The sequence below is a fragment of the Semicossyphus pulcher genome, unplaced genomic scaffold (assembly GCF_022749685.1).
Source record: "Semicossyphus pulcher isolate SPU_LCO1_2020_fin unplaced genomic scaffold, fSemPul1.0.p SCAF_24, whole genome shotgun sequence".
Taxonomy (NCBI): Eukaryota; Metazoa; Chordata; class Actinopteri; order Labriformes; family Labridae; genus Semicossyphus; species Semicossyphus pulcher.
Window position 1 is genome coordinate 10025090 of NW_027211698.1, and position 24385 is coordinate 10049474.

A 24385-nucleotide genomic window follows, 5' to 3' on the forward strand; every position below is an offset into this window, starting at 1 on the left:
CAGTAAAATAAACATGATTTGTTAAGTGAAAATGAGAGTTAAGAGCAGGGCAAGGACAGGCCGTAAACTGCCAGCAGCAGGGTGAGGGTGCAGGAGCCTCGTTTTATTAGAGCGTGCCCTAATAAACCTACAAGATTAGTTTTTGGCCATGATAACAGCAACCTTGAAAACATGAGTGAGAACCAGACAGAGAGGCTCACTCGAATTTTAAATCATCTCAGCAGGAGAGTCACTCCAAGAGGTCGTGACCGACCGGGTGCGACACCCCTGGGTCCTTTCTCCTCAAAGGTGACGACAGCAGAAACTGTATTTGTAAGTGCACACATCATGCTTGTGCCGTACAGTAAGGAACATCTGTCGTCCCAGAGCAGCGAAGGAAAAGCTCTTCACCGGGGTACACTCGTGTGTGTGTGTGTCACTACCTCGTCTGTAGTAATGTTTACGTCAGCAGCAGTCCCTCGCCGCTGCTGCCAAAACTCCCCGCTGACCAGATAGTGAAAGTGCACTCCTACTTGCACACACAAACACAAGCTGCAGCAGCTAGCAATTAGGATTCAGAAAAAAACAGATACTTAAAGGAGCAGTCCGACACGCACGTTTACATAGTACGCCGGCCCTTTAAGAGCTTAATAGTAAAGACATAATGTTACAATGTTGGACGTTCAGACTAAACGTGGGTGAAGTTTCAAATCTGTCTGTAAAAGTATGTTGGAGTAATCCCCAGGCTACTCAGCTCAGTCTGCAGGCTGCTGTGAACGCCAGGTTTCACATGGTTTTTCTACAAGCTGCACATTGTGACGTCACAGAGAGCTGGCCAATCAGAAGAAAGTGGGCTTGTAGGGGTGGGGTTTTCTTAAAAGGGACAAAGCTGACTGAGTCATTTCAGGCAGAGGCTGTATGAGGGCCTGCACAGAGCACCAGTGTGAGAAAAATTAGGATGTTTTTTTTACTGTAAATTATGCTAAGCTACTCCACAGGTATCACAGAGTGAAATATGAAGCTTGAAATTAGCATAATACCCCAACCCTTTAAAATGCTGGTATAATGGTTAAGCGTTCAACACAAGTCAATTGTATTAAAATGCTACTATTTGCTAATTAGCAGTGAACTTAAAGTACAGGGGAGGCTAATGTGAATTAGCTTTGCACATATTTGGTATTTATTTATTTCACTGCAGTTCAACAACAATTTGTAAGACATTTCACTAATAGTCAAAATATTTGAAGTCAAAGCAGCTAACGAATTCCTAGCTTAAAGTACCACTTGCTAGCTACCATTGCCGTTAGCTAGGAATATATGCCTTTTCCACGGTAGCATGAAACGTAGCATAATACCCCCCCTTTAATAATATAATCAAAATCCTAACGTAATATTAGCGCAAAAGTTCCTTAGCTTCCTGTTTTAAATATGTCAGTAAGAGGAATCATATAGCACTTTGCTCGCGGTTTCATTGGAACTTGCATTTAGAGTTAGTGGCTAGCTGGATAGCTAGCTCAAACTAAATTTATCTTCTAACTCCAAGCAGTTTCCTGAGGCTAAATAATAAACACAACACAACACTTGGGAAAAGTCACATCAAGTAAGAAAAGCTTTAAAAACACTGCTTTACTCCCAGCGTGATTTAAGGCATACGCTGATTAGGACACTAGCTTGTTTAAAGCTAGACTGACTCTGTATTTGTGTTTAGAAGCCAACAGAGGAAAGAAACTGCGAGAAATAATCCTGGAAACTGGCAGGTGAACAGACAGTACTGCTCAGACTCTTAAATCAATGACTTTCCCTTTAACCAGTGCCCATAAATATAACAGTGACTAATGCAAACACAACTTGACTAGTTCGTACACGACATAAATCTGCAAGACAAGTCTGCAGGCGCCTGAAGACTGAGAGACTTATCTAATCTTGGGAACCAGCCCAAACGCTACAATCTCCTGACCCTACTCATTAGTGTTTATTTGACTTTATTTTATTCCCCTCGCTGTTTTTGTTGTATTTCACGGCTGTATAAACCGAGGAAGTGTTGCGCTTGTAACCTAGATACAGCTGAGCCTTCGAGGAAGGGAGCACTGTGTCAAGTTCACCGGTTCAGAGCCATAAAAGGCGCTCACGCCCACACAGACCCTGCAAAATAAAGCAGTAAAAATCTAACCTGAGCGCTGTTATATCTGGCTGTAGACATGCTTTAGACAGTGTGCTTTGATTTTTGCATATTACAATGTAAATTCAACCCTCTCATTCACAAATAATCACATACTGTACCTAGCACTTACTTACCAACCACATACTGGCCTCTGTGTGTGTGTGTGTGGATGACTCATGTGCAGAAGCAGTTCTCGCTCCAGTTAAAACTCTGCAGACTTTCCTGGAAAGCCGGTTGCACTTTCTGACTAAGAAAAAAACAAACGCTTGCCAGCGAGTGGCATCACCTTCCCTCTTTAAAAAGACGCCGCAACACCTGAGGAGGCCGCCTGCTCTTTTTTAAACTTATGTTTTCATTTTGGCTAACAGCTTCTCCGGGCTGCATCACTTTCACTATGAGGCATCTGAGGTGAAGCCGGCTCCTGCCATGGTTTATAAGGGCGGTAAAAGAGCCGACGTGAGTGATGTGCATGGGACAGTGCTTCCGAGAAACGTGGGGAGATAACGACACAGGAAGTATAAATATTGATGTCCCTTTTCTTGATTTAACCTTTTAATTTCACCGTTTGTTCCTTTGTTTTTTTCCCGACTATTCAAAGTAAGGTAAGGCTATTTTTCTTCCTTTCCTTTACACATACAAACAGGTATTAAACTAAAGGAGAGGCAACATGAATTCAGCTCAGCCCGATTATAGATCGTCTATTATTTAAGCAGTCACAGACAACAAGACGCGATCGATCCGGGGAGTGAGCGTGATCGAACGGCATTGATGCAGGTTAATAAGACAGTGGTGAGGCCTGACCAAACAATGCATGGTGTGTGTTGCCTTTACGTGTCGATGGCGGAGAGTCACATGTTGCTCGGATCGCCCTTTGTTTTGATGCTCTTACTGCCTTCACTCTTGTGGTTTGTGTCCACCTCTTCTTCTCTGTGACAGAGGGCAGCCGAGATTGTCCCCAGGAACTGATAAGGGTTCTTGGCAAGTAACCACAACCACAGAGGGGCCCCAGAGAATCATGGGAAACATGCTTAAAGTGATGATGAGTGTGGACATTTGTGAGTTGTACAGGAAAATAAAAAATTTAAAGGATCAGTGGATCTCCGAACAAAAGCCGCTTTCCCACTGGTCAACACCGAGATTTTTTGCTTAGTGGGAAATGTTCAGGTCAAATGACTCTCCACGCTTCTCCGTCGGTAACTTCTGCGACTCCTCGTCATCCCAGCTACAAATTCTGCCCGTCTCCGTCCGAGCAGCACTCGAACATCGTCCCAAATTAGAAAGAATAAAGACCTAACCACCGTAACATCTTGACTGTTTACTAACCCCGTCTCCGGCGCGTTTGCGACTTCAGACGGTGACGCAGCAGAAAAGAGGCCGACAGAAGTATACTTCGCTGGCAATGGGAAAAGAGACAATCATCTTCCCGGGTCTGAAAAACCTGCGTCAATGCCCTAATTTCGGTGGGAAAAGGCTGAAAGACCACAATTCCTCCTGGGCGTGACATTTACAGAAACGTCCCCGCTCAACCAAACACAGTGGACATGTTAGCTTATCGCTAAGCACAAGTGTAAAACAAATGTCGCCGGCTAATGAGCCAAAGCTCTCTGCACACAGAGGAATCACTCCTAAGCAAACACTCTGATACGCCCGCAAAAAAGACTGCTGTGCAGACCTTATCAGCCTGACCCCCTCTTTTGTTCTGGGAAACATAAACCCCCCGACAAAGCGTTTTAAATTTCACTTTTCTAGGAAGAGATTTGCCGCAAATGATATTTAATCTACAAATCCTACTGCTGCTGTAATAAAGAAAATGAGTAAGTCCTGGATCAAAAAACGTGCGCGCTACTAAGCTCATTTACAGATTACAAAAATGGCACACAAGCAGGCAGGCACGCATGCAGCGAGCGCTCGCCGCGCACACACTCATGGCTGTGTTTAGAGGGCTGGTGCACGATGTGAAATAAGTGCAAAGCGAGCTCAGAAAACAAACAAAAAAAAGTTGGCAGCTTTGATCGCACTGCAAACACAAGAGCACAACAAAGCCGTGGATCTGAAAGTCTCATTGTTCACCCGCAGAACAAAGCCAATGTTGTTTAATTACACTTAATATGAAACACATTCAATTTAACAGAAGCAGAAAACATGACGCAACCTGGAGCCAAGGATCAATTTCCCTGCATCTGTTTCCCAACAAAAAAATAATCCAGCTCAAACATTTCAGCGGAAAAAGAAGCGACAGGAGAAGCCCGACATTCTCCACAAGGCCAATTTATCACATTTCACGTCTTTAGATGTCTCTTGGCTGCTTGTTTCTGTCTCTCTCTGCGCGCCGACATCCGTGTGTCTCCGAGCTGTCATTCAAACAAGAAGAAGCAGCACCTCAAATTGACGCCCACACTTGGCAGCACTCTGAGGACCGAGCACGTCTCCTCTGAAGGCTTTTCAGAGGAAAACGAGACGGAGAGAAACAGCCGCTGCAGGTAGGAATCGGCTCCCCTGGACTCAGAAAAAAGATCACGGCTATTTTTGTTGTGGCGAGAGGTGAGTTAGCGAGAATGGGCAGCACTGTTTGGGAGGTAAAACGGCTATAGGGTATTATGATGTGACAGGAGCTGGTTAGTTTATCTGCTGATCAGCTGGTGCAGCCCGTGGCCAGAAAGGAGTGAAGTTTCCTGCCTTGGCTGTGTTCAGATCTGGGCTGTGACTCAATATCTTCTTCCAACAGGATCACACTGAGAGAGAATTATAACAGGAGGTATCAGTTTGGATTTTTTGTTCTTTTAATAAAAGCAATTATTGACCCTTAATGAGACAAAATAGACAATAAGCCAAACTGCTCTTTGTGGCAGGACGGGGGTTTGATTTAAGATGCTGTTTAGTTGCATTATGGGAAATGTAGGATCAAGAGGTTTTGGGGATACACTACAGACTAAAAGTCTGGATGTCTTGTGATCTTCTGCTTCACTTCTTAACATCTGTGAATCCACAACAAATCAACGCACTGCCCCTTTAAGAGCTTTCTCAAACTATTTAAAGGAGCAGTTCACCCCTGGAAAAAGCTGCCGTCAGTCAAAGCTGGTGTTCTCTGAAATCCATAGAAGCAGTAATATTTGAAATCGGCGCCATAGCTGTGGAGAAAGTCGTACAAACAGCTTGCGGTTTCGCCCATTCTTACATTCCTACAACACCCAGCGTGCATTGCGCCCCTCCCTCTGAAAGGAACGGCCTTTCAGATTGAGATTGTACTTAATGCTTTCTTCCTCTTGATCACATTCAGGAGGTTTCAATGGGGCTCCGATCTGGATCGCAGTGTTGGGAATTACGGCTCTTTGAAGGGAGCCGGATCTTATGGCTCTGTTCCTCTCCGAGAGACGTTCATTCGAACGTCTCTCGGTGAGGAACAGAGCCATAAGATCCGAAGACACCTACATGCCTGCACTAATGTCCTGTGTCAACACACACGCATATTCAAAATTCTACACTTTTAAAATGTAAAAGGAAACAGCAGAATAATGTAGGATCAATTAATCGTCATTGATTCGCCAACAATTTATGATACAACTTTGTACGACTACAGGAATGTCAACAAAAAAACAACAAACTTACCGGAGGGGTTATGATGGTGCTCACCGTCAGCAGCTCGTGCTCTCATATAGCAAATTTGCAATTGAAAAAGCTGCCTGTGGTAAATCGCCTTAAAGGGGAGGGGATCTAGGGCAGGAAGCGAAATTTGGCACAACTATGAAAAGAACGGCTCTCACCTACAGCTCGGGTCCTGTCGTTCGCACCAAAGAGCCGTTCAAAAGAACCGGATCGTTCACGAACGTCACAACACTACTAGGTCAGGCTGGTCATGACATAAAGAGGGAGAGGCTGGAGCCTATCCCAGCTGTCATTGGGCGAGAGGCGGGGTTACACCCTGGACTGATCGCCAGTCAATCACAGGGCTGACACATAGAGACAGGCAACCTTTCACGCTCACACTCACACCTACAGGCAATTTAGAGTCACCTATTAGCATGTCTTTGGACTGTCGGAGGAAGCTGGAGTACTCGGAGGGAATCCACGCATGCACGAGGAGAACATGCACACAGAAAGGCCCACTACGTCCGAACCAGGATTCAAACTAGGAACCATCTAGCTGTGCTAACAGCGTTAACCACTGCACCACCGTGCAGACCGAGTCATAATCACATCGTGGCAAATTTTTGGGACACAATAAAACTTTATACAAAGAAAATATCTCTTTAAATTTGTCCGAAAAACAGCTTTGAAGCAAATAAAAAAGACAGATAAGTGGAAATTTCTTGTAAAATTTAGAGCGACATGATACAAAATTCTGCATAAAACTTCTACTTCTTGTTGACACTGTAATTATCTTCCGTATCAGACTTCCTGTTGTACTGTTAAGATCATCAATAAGTTAAATCTGGTGGCTAAAACAGGCTCAGAAACAGATTACTGAGTATTACTTCATGTTATCGATCACCGTCCACATCATTTGTTTGAGTCAGCCTTATTTATAGAGGAGACGGATGAACGTGTGCAGGAATTAGACTGGACGGTCTAATGATAACTGCTGAGCCGCTGTAATCCCAGGTTGATCTAACAATATAATGCGCTTGGAGAGGGAAAGTGAGCCCACACCGTGGTGTCTCCTCCGGAACAGCATACACATGTGCACCAGAGCACCTGCTTTACAGTGTGCGGTGAGTTCAAATGCGCGATGGAGATGTCGGTGGTCGGTGGTTACCTCGCTGTGGTATTTTTAGCGCGCGCGCACTCACAGGTGTGCAAAGTAAACACGGTCGACACAGGAAGCTAACCTTTTCATCTGCCAGCTGCTTTTCGAATAATTTATCAGGGCGCTAAAACACAAACCGAAGCCTCTAAAGTGAGCGTGATTAGGTGTCAAAGAGGGAAGTAGGCTCTTAATGAGGCCGAGTTATGGACTTTTTCTCTCGCTCTCTGGAGCTCATTCATATTGCATCAAGCCAATTAGCAGTCATAAGACGAGATTAAAATGTTTTACTGCCTTTTAGCGAGCTGCTATCTGTCTGTGTGCAAAATCAACTGTTACCAATCGTCAATACGGCAGATGTAGAATGATTTCTCTTATAAAGCTCTTATTATACTACACAGACAGTTCCTATGATTCCCCGAGCGTTTCAGCACCAGTGAAGGATCTGTTTATTTCCAATGCTTAATAAATTCACTCTTTTTTCTACAGAGTTCGACTAAAAAGCAGTTCAGTTAAATGTACAAGAAAGTAACACAAACAAATGTACAAGACGCATAATAGCAGCAGCGTAGATCTTACCTTGGTGGCTGTGTGATGTCATGGCTGACAGCTCGGTCCGGTGAGGGTCCGGCTCACTGTGTCAATCGCAGAACGGATGTGTGTTTTGTACAAGTGCCGATGTGATTAACAGGCCAAACTGTGGCTGTCTTGAACCATGTATGTGTGTTTCAATGTGTGCGTGTGTGTGAGGACGGTCCCTCACGGCTGGAAACAGGAAGCAGACGTGCAGCTGCAGCAGCCAATCCCCATCAGGCTTTTGATTCGGCTGCTCGGATCAGAGCACTCGCTGGCCATCCAGCTCCGGTACCAACCTGTAAGAGAGGATACAAAGGAACATGTTACATCTTTTCCTTTATCAATCTGATCAGCGACTTATATGTTATTGTTTCAGCAGTGTCTGTTTTATGCAATTCACCATATTCACACCCCGGCTATATTGATCTGACGCCACACTAAGAGCTTAAAGGCTGTTTTAAAGACAGACAGTTGTACAACAGCTTGCGAATCATACATACAGGGTGAATCTGAATCCTCAATTGATCTGCAACTGAAAAGACCATTTATAGTAAAAACCACGAGGGACATTGAGACATATTTCAAGGTGAAACAACATATTTTATAACCCATCAGACACAGACAGCGTTAATGTTCACGTTCAACCAATTCCCAGCTCGTTAAAGCTCCTGTGAGGAGTTTTTCTCTGGTTATGAAACAGACTGAGATTAATTCTGATGACTCTATATGAGCTACAAAAGCAAACCAGACCATCAGCGACAAGATTGATTATTTCTCTATAGTTATTTTTATGCCTGAAAACAACTGGCGGGGGGGTAGGTGTCAGACAAAGCGATTAACTGCACGCTGCCTTTGTTTACATTTCGCAGGTGTCGCCAGAATCAACACAAACCAAAAGTTCCTCACAGTAGCTTTAAGATTAGCTTTTTACCTAGCTAAAATTGCCTTTAGTTAGCTAAACATGACCCCTAGCTAGCTAACATCACCGTTAGCTTGCCAAAAATTACGACAAACATTACAGCTAACAAGGAATTGTCGCCTTTCATATTGCATCAAGTAACTTTAATGAACCATAATGTAAGCTAGGAAGTGATTGAATGCTAACGTTAGCTGTTGTACAAAAGTAGCGAATGAGTTATCAAGTACATCATTTATAACTTAAAATCACTGAAAGCATCAAATTGACATTTGTCAGATTCACAATGATTATACAATTTGCAACCGACAACGCAGATGTACAACGTAACGTCAGAGGAGAATGGCTAACGTTAGCATTCGCTCACTTCCTAGCTTACATTATGGCTTCTTAAAGTAACATGATGCAATAGGAAAGACAGACATTTCTAGAGAACTGTAATGTAAGCTAACTTACTTGGCTGAACGATGGTGTTAACTAGCCAATGTTAGCTGGGAATTGGTTGAATGCTAACACTAACTGTTGCTGTCTGTATCTAATGGGTTATGAAATATGTTGTTTCACCTTGAGAAATGTCTAAATGTCCCTCCTGATTTTAACTATAAATTGTTTTTCAGTTGCTGATCAATATGGTGAACGAGTCCAGATTATTTTTGTTGCATTTTGCAATAAGCTGAGGGATGGGAATTAATATTGTGATATTTGCATTCCTATAAATATCTCGCACACATAAAGCTCATTTTCCAGTTATTCACAGTATTGATCTTCCAGCGGCAACTGTTGACTGAAGTCTTGGATTACACTTACAATACAGAGCTGATATGGCTCGGTCGATGTATAATTGCTAAAAGATCTCTGACGGCTTTATGTTCATCGACGCAATTATACTTAAACCACAAACAATCGAGTGAGGATTAGCAGGATAATAAAACAAAGGTTTGAGCGATTAATCCTTTTTATCTTCAATTACTTTCATCTTGATTGACGAATCAATCAAAGAAAGCCTCATTAAGATTAAACAAGTTTTAGAGCGCAAGACAGCCATTAGCAACATGTTAGATTAGTTAGACATCTAATAGGTAATTTGGGCCTGTTGAGTGTTTTAGTTGCAACACCTGTATTTGGCAGTATGCTGAAATGCTACAAGAGCAATCAGACTTTTTGTGAGAGTAGATATGCATCCTAGAGAATACGTTTTTTGTAGTAAAATTTAGCTGCAATGCAGATCCAAGAGCAACATAGAATACTCAATAGAAGCTCAAGTTTGACCTCGTGCTTACACTGCAAGAAGCTGAAAACCAATCAGGCAATAAATTGCTTGTCCGGGGCATAGTTTCTTCTTGACTGGAGGAACGACAAGATTTAGAAACAATACGGAACGCGTATGTCGTACTACTGAGGAGCAGTGAGGGTAGAGTCATGCACTAGGACAGAAACCTTTGTCTTCTTTACTTAATTTGGGGTTAAATGATCCTTCCTTTCATCTTTTCATTCCTTTCATTTTTCTGGAAATAGACGATTGCTCTTTTCTTTGTTTTCAGAGAGTAGCCTGAATTCCTTGAGCCTGGAGCAGGAGTGTCAGATGTAATCACAGCTCGAGCCTGAAGCATCAAGTCGACTTTACCACCACAGATAGAAGGGGTAAAACTGCCCGAGGGCGAGGTGGGCGGGGGGCAGCAGCGGTGCAGGAGGCATGGGGGTAGCGAGCATGTTCACGCCCTTGTGTGTGTGTTGGCAGAGGTCTCAGAGGTCCTCTGAAGCAGGATGGATGCATGTGTGTGTGTGTGTGTGCAATTAAGGGGGGTGGGTCTCAAGACGAGAGGGCCAGACAGTGCAGCCGCAGGACAAATTGCCCCCCAAAAAAGTCGGTCACTGCACAGTGCACGCACACTTGCGCTTTGTGATGAAAAAGCAAAGCAAGGAGGGGTAAAGGAGGAGGAGGAGGGAGGGGGGTGAGCCGTGGACGTGTGTGTCATGGGGAGTAGCTGACACTCCAGGGGGGCTTCATGCAACACCATTCTCCCAGGGCATCTCATCTCGGGAGGGGTATTCATGTTAGTGTGTGTGTGTCCTCGGCCATTGTCCCTAAAAAGAGCTTGCTTTATGCAGGGTGACAGATCTGGGGAGACAAGCCCTGAAGCCCAAACTGGGGGAATAATAAACACACAGACCTGGATAATGTTATTGTAAGGTTTTAGTGGAGAATTACTCCAAAATAAGCAAAAATAAATAAACGTATTTCTCCCACAAATCACCAATAAGCTTTCAACTTGCATTAATTGTGCTGCTATTAGCTTTAGCTGCTATAAATGCCTGTCATAAAAAGGTGGCAGTTAGCTAAACCCTGCACTACTGTCCAAACTCAAACTACCTCACATACCTAACGAAAAAATTCACACAATTCGTGACTCACACTTCCGCTACAAACCATTTAGCTCGCTTAAGGACACTTTAAACCAGCCGTAATGTGCTGCTTTGATGTTGCTTTAACAGCTCCAACAACCCGTACGCCCCCATTCACAAAAAAAAGATTGACGCATGCAGAGAATTACCACCGCCCATCCCGAACCATTCACACACACTCAAACACACACTCACGCAGGCCTGTACCTTCATATTACGCATTATTCTTCCAAATAACACGACTATATAGCGACAGAGTCGTGTTTGCAGTGTTTATATTGCATTAAAGCCTAAGGCTCGGCCGTGCACTAAAAATAGCACAGCAACAATCGGCATAATAAACATCGCCTGTCCATTCCCCCCTCCCTGCTTATTGCCTACACACTTCCCGCCCGCTACAGTGCAAAAACCGTGTGGAAATTTAAAGCTAAATGGTTTTAAGATGTGAAAGCATTCCTACCAGATGTAGATACGTCTTAGGCTCAAAAGCAGCCGTGAAAATATAACCGGGAAGCTAAAACCGAAGCGAAGCGGAGCTCAAACTTCAGCCGGACATTGTTTTGATGAATCCTGTCTGTGCATCGCATCCCTGCCTGAATATCAACATCAAAGCGGCGCAGCTCGGCTACACATTCATCCCGCGAGCACACAAACGCACCAACAGCTCACCTACACGCGCCAGGAGGAAGCCAGTAGTCCCAACATGTGTCCCGCCGGGCTATTATTCCTCTCCCATGTTAGACTCTAGGGTTTTTCTCAACAGAAGGGAGGGGGGAACGAAGAAATTCATCTCCTGACAGATTCCGCCATACTGGATTTTTGTTAGAGCCACAGTCAGCGTCACATGGAGCGCCCCTTACTTTTACCAGGGGCGGGCTTAGCCTGATCAAAATGTGTTCATCTACTATACTACTATGGAAGCCCGTTTCCGCCACTTGGATAAAAAAAAGTCCTCTAAGTCATTATATGTAGATAGTAAGTCAAAATATTGAGATAGTCAACTTACTGAGATAATAAGTCAATATATTGAGATAATAGGTCAAAATATTGAGAGAAGTTAATATATTGAGATAATATATCAATATATTTAGATAAATTAATATATTAATACTAATTTCAAATATTGAGATAAGTCAAAATATTGAAATACTAAGTCAATATATTGAGATAATAAGTGAAAGTATTGAAATACTAAGTCAAAGTATTGAGATACTAAGTCATTATTTGAGATAAGTGAAAATATTATTATTATATTGAGAAAGTATCTCAATATAATGATTTACAGGGCCTTTTTTTTTTTTTAGCAAAGTGGTGAAAACGGGCTTCCATAAAACTAAACAGTGCGATAGGTGTGCAGATATACTGTATGTGTAGTGTTTTGGAAGGAAGGCTGTGATTATGGTCATTAATAAGGAAAAAGTCTCTGGGCGTGTAGAAGCACTCAGACTGTTTATTTAAGTAAAAGTAGCAGAAACTAAAAAATGTAAAAATACTCATAAAGTCCCAAAATGAGTGTAAAAGCATTATCATAAATATATACTTGAAGTAAAAGTACTTATGATGCAGAATGGACTACTTATTTGTATTATTTTGTTGTAATTTTTGATGCAATAATTTCTACCAAATTTTAAAGTTGCAGCTGGTGACGTTGGAGCTACTTTAAGTACTTTATAGTAGCTGGGAAACTTCTGTATTTCCCCCCTGGGGATAAATTACACCTTATTTTCACCTATATCTGTAGATCATATTTAGAACTAATATATATGTAACACGTGAAGCACTTGAGAGTACTGCACGGTTCAATACTCCAGCATGCAGTTTCTTGGTTTCCTAATGTAGTCATTACTTACTTTCTAATAACTTTATCCTATTTTATGATGTTTTCCACTGGCTGTAACTGCTGTGTTATATTCATATAGGAGCCTGTATGTCTGTGGTACACAATAATGAGTTTTTAATAACATTTTCCTGCTCCAAGGAATGTTTATTGACCTCATTACAATTCAGAATACTGTTATGGTCTCTTGGACGTTGTTTCTGTTCCACTCTGTGGCGGCTTTGTGAGGCCTTTATATTAATTTGTTTAATCTAAATACGCTTACATTATTTATACTATTGTGTGTTAATTATGAGTTTATTATAACTATACCAACCAATAGTCTTTTTATCCATAATAAAATCCCTATATTATACTCACACTAATAATGTCTCTGTTACTTAGAGGATAGTAACAGTAACCTAGAAATATTTAATGCAACTTTTTATGGATTTTGATCATTATAGCTTTAATATTCTTCATAGGTGTCTCAATGCTTTATTTCTAATAGGTTTCATGATGCTAGGGTGTTTTAATTACATTGCTAGAATGTTGCTGAACGAGTCCAGCAGATTTATAAAAAGTCTGTTTACCTAAAGTTTTATTTTAGTCGTCATAAATACTGTTGAGTTCTGCTTGGGCTTTTTCTTAGTAATCCTGCAAAACAACATTTCATATTGTGGTAAAACAGCATTTGCGTTGTAATGATAGAAAGCCATTTGCTATCTGAGATCTACGGCGCCATTACCAACCTCCCTTCCATTATTCAACACTTTCCATAAGCAGTAGTGGCAAAATGAAACAAACGTTTTTATCCAATTCTTGCTCATTGCAACATGAAACGCCTTCCCCACTGCCTCCTCTGATCCAATATGCTTTTATTTCCATTACTTTATATTGGATTTTGCGCCTCAGCAGCCGCCCACAGGCGAAGCTGCGACACCACCGGCTGGTTTGGCCGACTTGATTACTGTAATATGCTAACCAGTTTCTGTATAAGCTACATCTGCAGGCAATGGCAGGGTTATTATTCACCAAGTGCAGGTAGACGACACAGTACTGCTAGAAGCTACGTCTGCACTTATTGGTTCGTCTCATAGCCCTAAGGCTTCTTTGAGTGCTTAGGGAAGTTTGCAGAGACATTTTGGAAGGATTAGATTATACTGTCTTAATGGACCTGACCATCTAACTTTATCACTGCTAAGATTTGAGCTGGGGTACCATTCAGAAAAAAAGGAAAGTTGCATTTTAATTTTAACAATTCATAACAATTTTAACTACATTATTTAAAGCTATTGACTATACTATCAACTGTACATATTGACCCATTTTATCCACAGCTTGACACTAAATCAATGATGTTCACATATCTTGCAGCTCTGTAGCGATACTATAAATCTTATTCTCCTGTTTTGTTTGACTATAATCACCTTTTTAATTATTCCTTTAAATCATATTTAAATGTGTCTTTTTATATTACCTTGAGGTCCTTTTATAGTTGCTATGTGTCTTATTTTATGTGAAGCACTTTTACTGTTTACTATTAGTTCTCATTTTAACCCATTTTTATTTAGCTAGCTATTTGAAACTTCATGCATTAGGCTGGAGTTAGCTTACTATTTCAATCGTTTTTACCATAATTTGCAAGCTATTTTACTGTTTTTAAGTACTTTTACCTCATAAAACCTTATGAAAATGACCTTTATATTTTAACAAAATTCATTATTTTTAACCGTTTATTCATTATGTTTAGCTCGCTAACTGCAGAAATTAAATGGTTTACTTTTGACTAGCATTAGCTTTTCATACAACCGTTAGCTAGTTCAGTCCACTGTTGAAAGTTCATTGTTTGCTTGCTGACAGGTTTTAAAGCTAGAGAAGTAAAAGTAAGTTAGCCCTGTTGGGACGGAAAGCACTTTTTATCAGACACCATGAATAAAACATGTGTTGACGCACTTTTTATTCGTCTTTCCATGTGTTTCTATGGTTCAACAACCATAAACCTGTCTGTGCGCAACACCTGTGAGAAATTAGCACTTCACTTAAATGCCCTGCTGTGGCTGTTCACAGCGCCCTTTAGTGATTAACAAACAGCAAATAATGGCTCCAACAACATTATTGAAACTTCTAAAGTATTCACATAGTTCATAGGCATTTCTTCTGTAAGAAGGCAAACAGCATCTTTCCACCTACCTTTTTCCGGAAGGAGTCCAGCAGCCATTCCTCATCTGTCTCAAGGGCACTCGAGCAGTGCAGGTACTTAAACTTGCTAAAGCCCTGACCTTCCCTCACCATCGCCACTTTTATTACTGTCAAGAGTCCCTTTTTTATTATTTCTAACTTGGTCCCAGCTTTGAGCTGAATTTATTAATCGAGGTCGCTCCTCTTTTGGAGTACAGGGGAGGCCCGTTGGGAGAGCCGTCTCCATAGCAACAGAGGATTATAATTTGTGTGGAAGAGCTCCGGAGCGCCGGTTACGTAAGGCGGTCGGTCTTGGAGGCATCTCTGATGTTGTGCTTGAGTAAGCTCTTTAGTCCTAAACCCTGTATGACTGCAGACCTCCTTACTATGTTGTAGCCTTTGAACACAAACATAAGACAGGGGCTCCCTTCATAATCCTTCTGTTTGATGCTTGGAAAAAACAGCATATTCATTTTCATTCATGTTGAGTACAGTTTACAGTCTGTGTTTGCATGAACATGTAGCCCTGGAAAACTTTAGTTTAAAAGTTATGCCTTTGAAAATCAAACCTGTCTCTGAAATACTAAAACAATAACTGCAACAAAATGTATACATGATTAAAAGACTAGATAAATATATAATATGAGTCCATGCTAGTAGCAATATGAAAGAACTTAGCTACAAACGCTTTAGGGTTAACCTTAAGATAAATGCTAGCAGTATGCTAACAACATCTCAGTAAATATGCTAAAATGTTGATTAGAAATGTTTCCCATGTTCACATGTTAGTTTAGAATGTTACCATTGCTTGCTTAGTGCTAATAGCGTGATATTGAGTAGTGTTTACTATGTTCACCATATTAGTTAGTTTGTGAGCATGCTAACAAGGTGTTTGGCCATAAACTTTGCCACAACATTGCTTGAAACTTAGTGCTAATTGCATGCTTCTATGCTGACATGTAGTGGTATTTATCATATTCACAATATTAGTTTAGTGTGTTAGCATGCTAATAAATATAGCTGAGACGTATCGAAATATCAATAGGCCTATTTGTTGGGTTGTATAGCCACAATGTTCACCAAAATTTTGCGTTTAGCTAAATGCTAATACTAGTCTTTACTAATGTGCCCGACAGCGCTAAAACAGACAAAAGGCTACAAAAGATGTAGTTATATCACGATTTAAAATAACTGTGATTCTTTAGAGATACATTAAATAACATTGTCATCATCATATTCAGAAAGAGCTATCAGTCATTGTGGCACAAACTCGACACAATAGCAAAACGTTTCTACATATTCTGTCAGGAAGCTCAATTTGGTTTTGGACATCTGCACCTGCATTGTTTGTCTATGGGCTTTTGCTGACGCAGACGTGCATAAAACACTCAAATGTGTGTATACGTGGGAGTGTGTGTGAGTGTATGTGTACAGAGCAGTGATGTCAAAGCAGGGATTAGATTGGCTTATATTGCCCAGAGCAGCACATTTGCAATTCAGTGAACATCACACTCGGGTTGCCAAATCGCTGATTATGTTAGTTTAACTATTTTGCATCCACAGGAAAAAACATCACCTCTTTCTATTTCAGTTTCCAGTTTTGGTGGCTATAATTCCTCTTATTTGTAGCATGATGCCTTCAAAAGCATCTCTGCCAAAGTACCTTACATGGCTTCAGCTAAAAACACAGATCCTGAGTAATGATGTTCCAAAAATACTCCATGTTTTTGGCCAGCGGCTGGAAAAGGAGCAGCAGTGCAATCAGGCTGCAAAGTCAACAGGCGAGCGTGTACGGCCTGCGCAAACTACCGCTCTGCTACCACAGCGGACACATCACACGCGGGCTGTGGACCAGACCTCTTGCAGTGAACACACAACTGGCTGTTAGTGGTTTGAGAAGGGAAGCCGTCATCTCACCCAACACGGTCCCACATGAGTCAGACGCAGTGTGCAGACAAAGCAGTCAGACCTCAGCGTCATGAAGAAGCTTTGCTGCGCCAGCTAGAAAGAAAACTGAACTGAGCATGTGTGAGGCCGTACAACAAAAACCTCCAACATTCATCAATTGTTTTATGCAAATTAAGCCCTTTTCTTGTGTGTTATGTTGCTTATATTTAAAAATGAGACTATAAATGTTTCCAGGATGCCTTGAAAGTGGAGCGTTTAAGAGCGAAACGCAGCCATAAAGAGTTCTTGTTAAAAAGAAGCAGAGTCAAGGCTTCTTACAGTCGAGCCAGTTAGTCTAAAACTTTCCATCAAAGCCTCACCGAGCTGCATGGAGTAATTACCTCTCACACAGCAACAGCTCCCAGGCCTTATTAATGATACTGTCGGTGTGTATCTAAAGGTGCATGTAACGCACACACACACGCACAAAGTACACGAATATGCCTCCACATCTTGGGCAGACAGTGTGTGTGCCTATAAAGTAACAGCACCCCAGAGTGTCCTGTTTTTCAGACATAAACCAGCTTGCCGAAGTGATAAACCGGGAAATGTCGTTATGACGAGTCGCTCCTGGTCTCTGCTGTCCCGATGATGGAAGAGAGAAGCCCACCCAAAGTGCTGTTCCAGTATGTCTGAGTAAAAATAGGCTGATTGAAAAAGAAGGTGACAAAACCAAACAGGAAAGCACTCAGGCTAAGAAAACTTCCACAAGCGCTGAAAAATCCTCCAGCCTGCTGCTACATCCAAAGGCATCATTTTTATCACTTTAAAATTAAGTTATAAATTATTTCTTGACCCTCAAAACACACATTCATACAATTGACTGAAATTTAGCTGATGTTTGGTACTGAAAAAAGTTCTGAAATGATACAAGCTCTACTTAGCCGAAGCATTCCTTTAGCTAAATGCTAATGTCAGCATGCTAACATGCCCTCAATGACTTGGAAGTTTAGCAGGTATTTTGTTTAGCATGTTAACCTCTATTTTAGCACAGTGGTTTTCATATTGAGGTTTGAAAAGCCCTGTGGTCCTTAACAGGGTTAGAGGGGGTCCCTATTTGCTAACTTACTTACAACAATTCCTTCATTTTATGACTATTTTTACTTTTTCCATAAACCTTGTGTTTTTAAATATCTCAATACAAAAATCCTATGAAATGGGGGACCCTGGGAAAAAATGGTATCATAAGGGGTTCTGTCATGTTATTCATGACTATTTAAGGGTTTTTTAAGTTAAAAAAAGCTTGAAATCAACTGTTTTAGTGTGTTAGCATGCTAACGTTTGATGATTAGCGCTACAAAGTACAAAGCTAAAACCTTTCACTCACTTTCATCTTTATATCTCTTTCTACAGTATTCAGAAGTAAATAATTAATAAAGTGGAAAGGTTAAGGGGTTATAATTCATACTGAGGGGGGTCATGTTCCCAATTTTGTGCGATAACATCACACAATTGTTGAAATGTTCAGTCTGGAACATGGTAGTGCTAGGTGCTAGCATGGCTAACAACAAGGTTTTGCTATACAAATTACAGATTTTCACTCTTTAGACCATTTAATTTCCGCATTTTATGAAATATTGTGTTTATTTTTAGATCTTCAAGGCCTTCATAGTTTATTTAACGAACACCACAGGGAAATGCCAACAACCCAAGGTCCCGGGGTACTATGGTTGTAGAATTTGTGCAATATAACAGAAATACTCCAATCAGAATCTGCTCATCAAAAAATGTCTGTAACCAAAATCATATGGAAAATCTGTTGGTATTGTCGTAAGATATCCTGATCAGAAAAAAAGCAAAACCAAATATCTAAAAGAGGGGACATAACTTCTTTAAGCCTGTGACTGATGTGTTATTGGACCTCCTGGTTGCTCAGGGGACTGAATCACATGTTTTCTGAGGCCAAACCAGCTCCTGAACCCTGATGCACATATGGTATTTCCTGTTACTCATGTCCAGACCAGAGAGTGGAGTTACAGTCTGAGCTCCTGAGGATTAAACCTGTAAATCCCCCCAGAGTCATGTTGTTTTTATTTGATGTAACTAGTCAAGTTTAACTTTTACTTTGTAGACATTTTTCTGATTTTTATTTATGAACCACGCAGACTTAAGTAGATGCTTAGCCGAAAAGAATTCAGGGTTTTAATGGAGACCAAGTGAGTGTCCCATGATAGTCGGATTCCAGTTTCAAAGGCTTTTTCACAGAAAAACAGTGCCATGTTTTGGTAGGAAAATTAGTTAATTAAATTATGAAGAAAAATGTCAGCTCTTGGATCAGTCTTTATACTATCCTTCAAATTAAAGTGCCTCCATCTGCTGTAAAAATGTCCTAAAGCTTGATTGATATTCCCAAATAGTCCAACAAAGTTAGAGGCTTTTATGTAATGTAAACAGAAGCTGAATTAAGTCCTTTACTGTCACAAATTCTGCAGAAACAGATTGATGAAATAAATTAACCAGCGTCGTAAATTATGTCATTTAACTTTCCAGCGTCAAAGTTCAACAACCTCTTCCAGCGTTCCTCAGAACCGAGCGGAGACTTTATAAATCTCGCGCGCGAACTAACGTACACCCTGATGTTTCCACATCTCACCACATCATGAGACGCTTGTATTTTTCCGGGGAAGGCTTGAAAATGGAGGGCCCGGTCAGCCAGTAAAACTTATTTGGGCATGCAGTCCCTGAATCCTGCCAGCTGCGTCTAACAGGAGACATAAAACCCCAAAAACCTGAAGTAGACAAACTGTGTTAAGTGTTCATAAAATATCTGAGATTAAGGAGAGGAGAGCTGCTGCTCTGCTTCTTATGTTGTTCCTGTGGTTTTTGCTGTCTCATATCCCTAAATGTGAGCTTAGAAAGAGAAGTTTGTCATCTTATTCTGCACGGGGAGGTCAAAGGTCATGCTCTGTGGCGGGGAAAAATGTGCTAAAATACACTGAACTGAACTTGCTTGCTAATATAGTTTCATTTCTCCTCTTTGATACTATTTTGAATTAAAAATCCCACAATGCATTGCTCAACCTTCCCTTAAGTAATAACAGTCGTGTAAATTACAGTTTTGTGACACTACACCTGTTCAGCAGTGCAGTGGATGATGATGATTCATAAGTGTCTGAGCTTTCAGTTTACTACTCACTACAGAGAGGGCCGCTGGGTTTTAGACAAAGAGGAGAAAAAAGGGGAATGATTTCTGTTCCCTAAACGCAGCATAATCACATTGTAAGAATGGGAGAACTTATGGCAAAAGGGAAAGCTACATCTTATTACAATCAACAAACACAAGTCAAGTAAGCCTAAATAAATAACTCTTTATTGCAATTTGCATACCTATATATAGATAGAATTGTTTTTGTTTGCAAAAATCTGCAAAAACCCCCAACAACAACAAATAAGAATAACTGCTGTATGTAGAAGCAATAGTTCATTTGGTATATGTATTAGCCTATTATGTTATCATGCTAGGCTTTAAGAAGCAGTTGGTTGAAAGATTTATAGACACTTAGCAAGTGATTAGTGTTAATGTTAATGAGGATAAATTATACTTTTATAAAACATCTTATAAATCATCTCCAGTCCTTGAAACATATCCAAACTGGCCATACAGTATTTTCTGAGCAGTGTTTTCGTGTATTTATTCGATACAACAGCGCCATCTTGTGTACACGGCGGTGAACAACGCGGGAGGTGTGACTACGTCATCAGCATGCGTCCGTCTCTCCAGTCTCCAGCCACTGCTGCATGTGAGAAAAACATGGGGAGGCAGTTAGTTTGACATTTAACTACTGTTTATCAAATTTACATAACACTTAATGCGGGTTTTCAGAGCAGAATTGTAAGTTATAACCTCGTTATAACTCTGTAAGTAGCTAAAACTCAGGTAGCTTAAAGCAAGGTAAGCTAGCTTTACTCGTACGGTTACTTTTTGGTTGTTTTATTAGCTTTTAGCCTGCTAACGGCATGGATAACACGGGGGATAATACGATCGAGCTCCACGGAGATGAAGAAATTGTTGAAGTCATCGACCTGGACGAGTCTGAGCCTGGTCCAGGTGGGTAGAAAACTGCTGACAACTCTTGAGCCACTTTGGGAAACGACGACCTTTGACCTCCCATGTGACAATCAGACTAAATATTTATTTTTCGTAGCTGGTATTTGAGATTTACTGCATTAAAACGTAACTGACACTTCCAATCTGGCAGAAGCACGTGTTTTTTTAAGCTAGAGTGCGAAAGTAATCACTTTACTTCTAATTTAACTTTATTTCTTTGCTGTTTTCAGATGATCTGGCTGATGACTTGGAGGATGTTGACTTTGAGGACGCTGGAAACGCAGATGATGAAGGCTGGGAGACAGAGGATGAGATGGAAGCTGAGGTAGAGCAGGATGACAGCGAGTTCACCTTCTCCAAACACACTGGTAACATCTTACTTTGCCTTAATACTCTTATTATCAGGCACATTGTCTGTTTTTAACCTTAATATGGCTCTTCTGCTTCTGTTGTCCAGGCTCGGTGTTTTGCGTGAGTTTGGATCCTGCGACAAACAGCATGGCTGTGACAGGAGGAGAGGATGACAAGGCCTACGTTTGGAGGTTGAGCGATGGAGAGGTTCTGTTGGAGTGCACAGGTGAGACTGAGGACATGGTTTTTTAACCTTTTGTTTAAACTTAAAGTCAGTTTACTTTGCCAGTGGAGATATATATACAAATATCCGATCTTGTCCTTTTGTCTCCACAGGTCACAAAGACTCGGTGACGTGTGCCGTGTTCAGCCACGACTCCTCCCTGGTGGCTACTGGTGACATGAGCGGCATGATTAAAGTGTGGAAAGTCGAAACCAAAGCGGAGATCTGGTCCTTCGAAGTGGGAGATCTGGAGGTAAGATTGTGTGTGCAAATGCTCGAACTCTGAGCGTGTGTTTGTCTGTCTGTTTAGCTTGTGCATCTGCGAGCACTTGTGGAAGTCTTTAAATGAGGAATTTATGAGGTAATAAGAGAGGATGACCGCTCAGGCTGGGAATTTGTGGTCAGAAGTGCTGAGTTTCCCTTCAGCAAAGCACACAAACCGTGATAATCATAAGATCTGCTCATTGGCGACATGAGGGAAATAATCTGTGTGTGAAGTAGCTGTTAATTGGTGGTCGTCTGCCCCGCTTCCTCCTCAGTGGTTGGAGTGGCATCCCTGCGCTCCGGTGCTGCTGGCGGGAACGGACGACGGCAACGTGTGGATGTGGAAGATCCCGTCGGGAGACTGTAAAACCTTCCAGAGCTCTGCGTGTCAGGCCACCAGCGGGAAAGTCCTCCCTGATGGTGAGAGACTGGAAAGCAAAACATTTCCTGTTTAGATACTCTTGATAAAATTGCTCCAAATCCAAAGTGTTTGTCAATTTTGGCTTTTTTTGTCCATGTTTTTCCAGGTAAACGTGCTGTGGTTGGTTACGAGGATGGGACAGTACGTGTTTGGGATTTGAAGCAGGGAAACGCCGTCCACGTCATCAAAGGTAAGTTTACCTTTCAGCATATATTCCTTGTTGTCTTATAATATGTGTGGCAATAAAATGCCTACTAGATAACCTACTAGAAAGACCACACTAGAGAGAAACACTTTAAGGAGGTTTTTATTTTCAAAATAAGAGCATGATAGAGGAAGAGACACACTTTTGGCTTTTATTTTGACAGAGTCGAATTGGTCCTTCTTTTAAAAGGCTGATTTAATTTAAGGTTCATCCTCCAGATTAGACTTTAAAGGAATTTTATAGTTTTTCCAACATAGAAACAGAAAATCACAATAAATAAAAGCCCTTAAGTGAAGCTATAAAACCATCAGACTTTAATCCAGAGTTACAGCCCAATAAATTCAGCAATAAAATCGATGTAAACAAACGACATGAGGCTGTTTTTGGTTGTTTTAAGAAGCTACCTTGATGAGCTACACAAAGACAAAAATACCATTTGGTTTCGTCTTGTTCAACAGGTCAGGACGGACACCAGGGGGCGCTGACCTGCCTCGCCTGCAACAAGGACGGCTCTCTGGTGCTCACAGGTTCAGTGGACGGGTGTGCGAAGCTCATCAACACCGCCACAGGCAAGGTGGGAGTCCGAACGCCGTAATGCAAGATGGAGAAGACGCGTGCAGAAGTTATTTTGTACGACTAATTTGTTCTGTGTGTGTTTTAAGGTGGTGGGATCGTTCTCTGTCGAAGGAGGGAAAGCCAAAGGATCAAAAGACGATGAAGAATCCAACTCTGTCGAGTCTGTGGGATTCTGCAACATGTGAGTTTTAAAGCAGTGTAATTCTACTTTTGATTTTCCTCTCTTTCTTTTTCAGACTGTTTGCTTCATCTGAGCGTCGAGTTTGTTTCTTTTTCTTTGGATTTTCACTTATTGTTGAAGTTGTATCTGTAGTCGTCCATCTTTTCTTTGTTTGTTCAGCCATAGTAGATTACTGTTTACTCGCAACACTTGCAGAGAGCAGAAAAGCAGCCGCTTAGCTCCGCCTACCCTCTCTGGCAGACCAACCACTGCTGGCTGATGGAAAACGCGTCACTAACTGGGCGCCGCTTGTGATTTTTCCCGCGAATGTCGCCACAGACAGCCAGTCCATAATAATGCAAATGCAAAGGCTTTCATCAGTGGGCCACAGGCTAAACGTTCCCTCTCTTTCGTCCTCCACCAGCCTGCCTCTCATCGCCGTGGCGTACCTGGACGGGACTCTGGCCGTGTACGACCTCGCCACGCAGGTCCTGAGACACAGATATCAACATGAGGTAACAGGGAGGAGAAAGATGGAGAGTGTGTGTGTGTGTTCACTTTAGTTCCCCATACACTCCGCTATAGAGCAAACCCATTCCTTTTTTCTCCAGGCCGGCATCGTTCACCTGCAGTGGGAGGACTCTTCCTCTGTGGTGTCCACCTGCTGCTTAGACGGAGCTCTGCGCCTATGGGACGCCCGCTCCGGCAACATGGTGTCCGAGTACCACGGCCACACGGCGGAGATCCTCGACTTCACCATCAACAGGTAATTCTGCTGCGATGCCTCATCTTTCCTCGCACACTGGACTGTTCTTATTAAGCCATGTCCGTGTCTCCTTCAGGGAAGCGTCTCTGGCGGTAACGGCTTCAGGAGACAACAAGGCGAAAGTGTTCTGCCTTCAAAGACCGGATCGATAAAGACGACAAGTAGTAAAGAAACAGGAAGAAGAGGAGAGGACGTAACTCATGGACTTTTTGTTCTCTAATCCGAGAGAACATGTTCCCCTTCTCCTCAGGATTTTAAAAAGACATGTTATGCCGCCATCTTTTACTGTATCTCCCGCTTGTAGCAGAGTTTTTGATTGAGTCCTTCAAACAAGCCGTTACTCACGACTTCCTTCTAAGTGTGCTCTTGTTCAGGAATCCGAGACACTAAACAGAGAGAAACTCAAAGTGTGATGAATTTCCTTCTTCTTTGCCTTTGACATCCCCTTTAATGTTGTGGCCAAAATGTTTGAGAGATAAAACAAAAGACCGAAAACAGAGGACATTTCTTAAGTCTGGGTTATAACCTAATGTGTGTGTGAGTGTGTGAGTGTGTGGTCTTCCATCCCTCAGATCGTTCAGTCAGGACTTGACTCCAAATTATCTGTTGTACGCTCAAGTGTAAATACAAAATAATAAATAATATACTTTC

General features: G+C 41.7%; 1 protein-coding gene across 1 annotated transcript; it reads left to right on the forward strand.

Moving 5' to 3' along the window:
• The first annotated feature begins 20468 nt into the window (after positions 1–20468).
• Positions 20469–24385, forward strand: aamp (angio-associated, migratory cell protein). Its single transcript, XM_069675412.1, has 11 exons — positions 20469–20768; positions 20999–21136; positions 21226–21345; positions 21456–21595; positions 21882–22026; positions 22134–22217; positions 22691–22806; positions 22895–22989; positions 23393–23483; positions 23580–23734; positions 23811–24385. The coding sequence occupies exons 1-11, from the start codon at positions 20678–20680 to the stop codon at positions 23884–23886; spliced, it is 1251 nt and encodes a 416-aa protein (XP_069531513.1). The 5' UTR covers positions 20469–20677; the 3' UTR covers positions 23887–24385.

Excerpts from the sequence above, each read along its gene's own strand:
- aamp (XM_069675412.1), top strand. The coding sequence starts at position 20,678 with ATGGATAACACGGGGGATAATACGATCGAGCTCCACGGAGATGAAGAA. Across the intron at positions 21,596-21,881 it reads TCGAAGTGGGAGATCTGGAG|TGGTTGGAGTGGCATCCCTG; the intron begins GTAAGATTGTGT and ends CTTCCTCCTCAG. Across the intron at positions 23,484-23,579 it reads GACACAGATATCAACATGAG|GCCGGCATCGTTCACCTGCA; the intron begins GTAACAGGGAGG and ends TTTTTTCTCCAG.